Below are 5,163 nucleotides of genomic sequence, written 5' to 3' on the forward strand. Positions count from 1 at the left end.
CAGCATGCCATACGAGTGACTTCTTTTGGAGACGGTGGGAGAAGCACTGCTGTTCCCTTGATGGATAATGGCTTCATTATTGAAACTGAGGGGAAGATCAAAGTAGGATGAGTACTCCTTGTCGCTGCAGTCAGGCGTCTGAGACCAGGGTGACCTTCAGGTTATTTGCAGGTACATTGCCCAACAAAACAGGCATGCTTTGGGTCTAATAATAGCAACCAGTATTCTTGATAAGCTGTTGCACCAATATATTCCGTTCCATTGACCATCTTAAAACAAAATGCTGAAGGGCTCAATGGACCATATTATGTGCATTAGGCCTACAGGGTGATGAATCATGCAACACTGTTTGGAGCTACAGCTATTTGCATCCATAAATAATATTTTTGTCCCAACATGTACTCTTCGAACTTGGTAAGTGCACAATGAACAATCCCATTGTTCACCCAAGTAGATTCCTTTGGTCCTACACTGACACCCTGTGGTTTTCAAAAGTAATGACCCGTCATTTTCACACCCAGACAGACAAAATACATAATTTAATCCAGGGATGGTTCAAATACACACTTAAGTGTTTTAGTACAAGATGAAGCGTTACAGATTCCGCAATTAGAATATGGCTCATGAGCTGAGTTCAACTATCCAGAACCCAAAATATAAGCATGTTTTACTCCAATGTTTGTAAACACATTTTTGCATCATAGCTCTGTCTATGAATTTGAGTGGTAACATATCCCTCAACGTTTTACCAAAACAGGCAGGGAGCATGCTTTGTTTCTACTGCTGATTGCTGCTTTGACCTCACATATGCAGTCTCCACTAAAGCAGGAACATTGAAATTTAAAGGCAATCAAACTGCAAAGCCGAACTTCTGCGACACGGATTGAATAGAGCCCTTGGCTTGTAATGCAGTATCAATTTACTAAAGTGGGTCTCTCACAATTCTCCCATCCTTCTTAGGACCCTTGCTGTTTCAACAACCATGGCTACATCCTGATTCTCCACCCTTTTTCCAGAGTGCACACTTCCCATGATGGATTTAAGGGGAGAGAGAGAAACACTCCCCAATGATTACACCAATCCAGAGCTTGTAAATCCATGACAGGAAGTATACACACTTTTGGAACAAAGTAGAGAATTAGGGGTACAACTACAAGTGTTTCCAGATTGAGTTTTAAAGATAGTAGAGCTTGTTGGTAGATGGTCCTCTGTTAGGAGGACTCGGAGGTCGCTTCTGTTGGTTCAAAGGAGGCCACTGGTGTAGGGAGGAGTGTTTCTGTCAATTTGTCAATGACCACTGAGGCGCTGGAGGATTTTGTGTCCGGGATGAGGGCAGGTCTCTGCTCATAGGAGACTTTGACATTTGCAGAGACAGGTGGAAGAGTGAACTCAGATGGAGGCAGAGTTACCCCTGGAACCAGGGGCAGCTGGGAGTTGAGCATGGATAGATTTAGGGGAGGAAGAGGGGCCAATGGAGGGAAACCTAAGGAACACAGGTGTAATGTTTCAGCAATACAGAAATATTACTGAAAGTATTTTTTTTTTTAAATAAAATTTAAACGTAAACATTGACATTACCTGCTGGTGGCATCCCTCCGATACCTGGTAACGATACAGTGCCGAAGTCTGGCAAAGTGAAATTCAAATTTGGCAGGTTGGGAAGGGGAGGTAGTCCTCCGGGTAACGACATTAGACCTATGCAGGAAATGTGAATATAATGAAATACACAAAGCCACATGCAAGTTACACATGCAGCATAATATTGTAACCAAACTAGAACCGTGTCTAGCGAGTACCTGGTAACGTGGTAGCAGGGAGGATTGGAGGTAACGTGGTAGCAGGGAGGATTGGAGGTACGGTGCTTAGCAGCGGGCCGACTTGGCTAGGCAACAGTGGCATAGTAGTCACTCCTTGGACAAAGACGATCCATTGTAATAAAATCAAATTATTTGTCACATGCGCCGAATACAACAGGTGTAGTAGAGCTTACCATGAAATGCTTACTTACAAGCCCTTAACTCAATTTCTCAAACTGCATTGTTGGTTAAGGAAAAAAGTAAAAAGTAACACAGAATAACAATACCTAGGATATATACAGGGGGTACCGGTACCGAGTGTGCGGGGGTACAGGTTAGTCGTAATTTGTAGGTAGGGGTAAAGTGTCTATGCATAGATAATAAACAGCGATTAGCAGCAGTGTAAAAACAAAGGATGGGGGTGTCAATGTAATTAGTCCGGGTGGCCATTTGACTTGGGGGACTGGAGTCTGACCATTTTTTGGGCCTTCCTCTGACACCACCTAGAATACTAATCTCTTACATGGTGATATCAAGTCAGTAAGCAATATGCATCTAAATTAAGAGTAATGATACGTAGCATACCTGTTTGTAGAGCGTTTGGTACAGTGAGAGGAGCTGAGCTGATTGACAGGTCAGAAAGATTTTGTTTCAACCCAGTAGGAGCAGCAGGCACCGCAGGTTGAGGACTGACAGCAGAGAGCTGAACCTGAGGAACAAATTAAACTGGGATCAACACCTAGTGCTGTAGAATATTCTCATAGTACATAAATTCCCTCATGTGACTGGCAGGTATTAGGAGTGAAAAGAAGTCAGTCATTTACAAAAATGTCTTACCTCTGTGAAGCCATCCTTGAGTGGGGAAACCGGCTCACTTGGAATCTGTCCGGGGAAACTGATCTTCTTACCCTCTTCAAATGGCTGTGTGGGTATCCTGTGCAGATAGCCATAGCCAATCCCACAACCTAGGCTGAAGAAGGGCAGAGAGAGTAACTGTGCAACCTGCCAGCCTATAGGCACATCAGCTAAATGAATTAATAACAAATGTCAATGCCATTACCTGCCCTCTCCACCCCATTCAGAGTTTGGAGTGATGACCACCTCCCGACAGTTGTCCGTGTCAGTGTTATACACATACAACTTAAGCCCTTTCCCTTCATGAGTTTCAATGAGGGAGAACAGATCTTCAGACTGCGGGGAAGACAAAGTCAAACACTATATCAATCATCATCATCATCAACCGTTTAGTGTAGGGAGAACATCATTGAATTGTCACTAAAGAAAGGCATTCCACACACCTCATTCATGACAGTGTCTGCACCTATGATGTAGTCAGTGAGTGGTCTCAAACCAGCCAGGGCTGCAGGAGAATTTGGCTCAACTTCCTGAGGACAAGAAATAGAATACAGATCGAAATTGTAAATATATGCACTCGGGTAACTGAAAGTCCTCACATTATGATTAAGCTACACAATCATGGCGTTTCCAGTTTTACATTCATTCATGTCTGCAGCTCTAAACTGCAAGGCAATTCGCTCACCAAAACATGCCACACATTCTCATTGGCTCCTTCGAAGCTGCAGAATCGGATGCTGACACCCATCAGCCCCTGGCCTCCCCACATGTTGCTGGGTGTGACTGTTGTCTCCCTCAGCTCAAGTGTCTTGCTGCTGTATACCAGCATCTTGATGGGTTTCTCCACGTTCACCTTCAGCAAGTCTTTTAATGTGTCATTATCTTTGTTCTGACAAGAGTGAAGACGTTAGCAGATTTTAAAGGGTTTTGTCTAGGTGGTATAAAGCTATGACCAGATGTGACTTTTTCGTAGCAGGTTAGGAGAACTTACACAGCAGGTTAGGATAATGAATGTAGCAGGATCAGGATTATTAGGTTAGGTAAAAGGGTTAGGTTAGGTAAAATGCTCTCCTAACCTGCTACGAAAAGTAACTTCTGGTTGTAACCGTCTAGTCACAACCATGTTAAAGTACATCACTTGTAAACAAAGCTAGTCCACCTATTGGTTGTCTTGTATCCCTGGCTTTGAAAACATTTGAGCGGCAAGGGATCTGACAGATACAGGAGGTAGATCATTTGAAAAATGGCAGCTTACCAATCTTGTGTCACTGATGGAAATAATAAAGTCAAAGAATGGTTCCAATCCTGCAAGATGACCAGGGGAGTTCTCTTGCACCTGCAAATTGAGACATGAAGTTTGCACATGGCTTATTCATATTATTGCCTTGAAACATTCAATGAAACAACAAATGTGTTCTGGATTGAAAGGACATCACACCCCGACCGGTTCCTCAAGTCAGGTGATGGCCTAGCTTCATGGCTGGCTTGCAATCTAGCTAACTAGCCAAATCAGCTAGCAAGTTGTCAGACATTGCTCGGTATACTTGGTTAGACTACACATAGTTTGTTTTCTGAACAGCAAACATGTTGTGAATTGCTCATAGGAAGCCCCTAAAATACACACTAACAGGCTACAGCAATCAGAAGGCCGCAACATCATTCAGTCTGTTGACAAGCATTTCTGTGTTGTTCCCACTATCAGCTATCCCAGTTACAGCATGGTTTAGCATATGACCCCGTGTGCTAGCAAATATCCATACTCTGAGGACGTGATAACCTTCGGATCCTCCTCCAGGTATTTCGATGCTCTGTGCTCCCCCCATGTCTCCTCAAACCCTGGATATTTTTGTGTTGAAACTGCGATTGGCTGGCTAGCCACAGTAGCTTTTATTTCCCTGTTTCCGGAATGATGCGAAAGATAGGCTGCAAGAGAGAGTTTCTAAACCCAGAGACGCAACATCGTGAGCCTTCCGGGAACGTTTGCCAAGCAGACCAGGCCGGGGTTTCAGAGGTCAATAACATAAGTAAAACATTGTTCCTTAATTCGAAATCTAAATCTAAAAGCACAACTTAGATTCGAACCAATCTTAAGTAGTTGAACATGGTATTACTCCAACCTCGTGAAATTGACAAACTGACATGTTTTCATTTTTGTCAAAAACAACTTTATATTGGAGGGGCTTTGATTTGAATGTTTGCACATGCGCATTTTGGCGCGAGATACCCGTTGACGTGTTTCTACGCATGCGCTAAGCTAGCCAACGTCGCCATGACATCGCATACAAGCGTGATCGAGGATTTCTTTTGGATACGCAGTTTCTGCTTATCTTTATACTGTACTGTCTTTGGTTTCTGGCATCGTCAAAAATACAAAGTGCTAAAACTTTGTGGATGATTTTGTGTGTTCAATGTGTTTTTTTAAATACTTTTTTTTAATCCAGTTAATCAAACGAATGTGTGTATTATGAAAAGTTTCAAAGAAAACAAAAAAGTTTCTCAGCAGTTTAGTAGG

The 5,163-nt window shown here is 42.9% G+C and overlaps 1 protein-coding gene across 1 annotated transcript; it reads right to left on the reverse strand.

The window, feature by feature from the left end:
- Positions 1-520: 520 nt before the first annotated feature.
- Positions 521-4,883, reverse strand: LOC110501462 (Golgi reassembly-stacking protein 2). Its single transcript, XM_021579047.3, has 10 exons — positions 4,412-4,883; positions 3,907-3,987; positions 3,337-3,540; positions 3,095-3,181; positions 2,857-2,987; positions 2,634-2,766; positions 2,382-2,505; positions 1,797-1,910; positions 1,579-1,695; positions 521-1,483 (listed from the first exon to the last, which is right to left on the reverse strand). The coding sequence occupies exons 1-10, from the start codon at positions 4,472-4,474 to the stop codon at positions 1,212-1,214; spliced, it is 1,326 nt and encodes a 441-aa protein (XP_021434722.3). The 5' UTR covers positions 4,475-4,883; the 3' UTR covers positions 521-1,211.
- Between the last annotated feature and the right edge of the window lie 280 nt (positions 4,884-5,163).

This window comes from Oncorhynchus mykiss, chromosome 22, assembly GCF_057628025.1.
Source record: "Oncorhynchus mykiss isolate SJ-2025 chromosome 22, ASM5762802v1, whole genome shotgun sequence".
Taxonomy (NCBI): domain Eukaryota; kingdom Metazoa; phylum Chordata; class Actinopteri; order Salmoniformes; family Salmonidae; genus Oncorhynchus; species Oncorhynchus mykiss.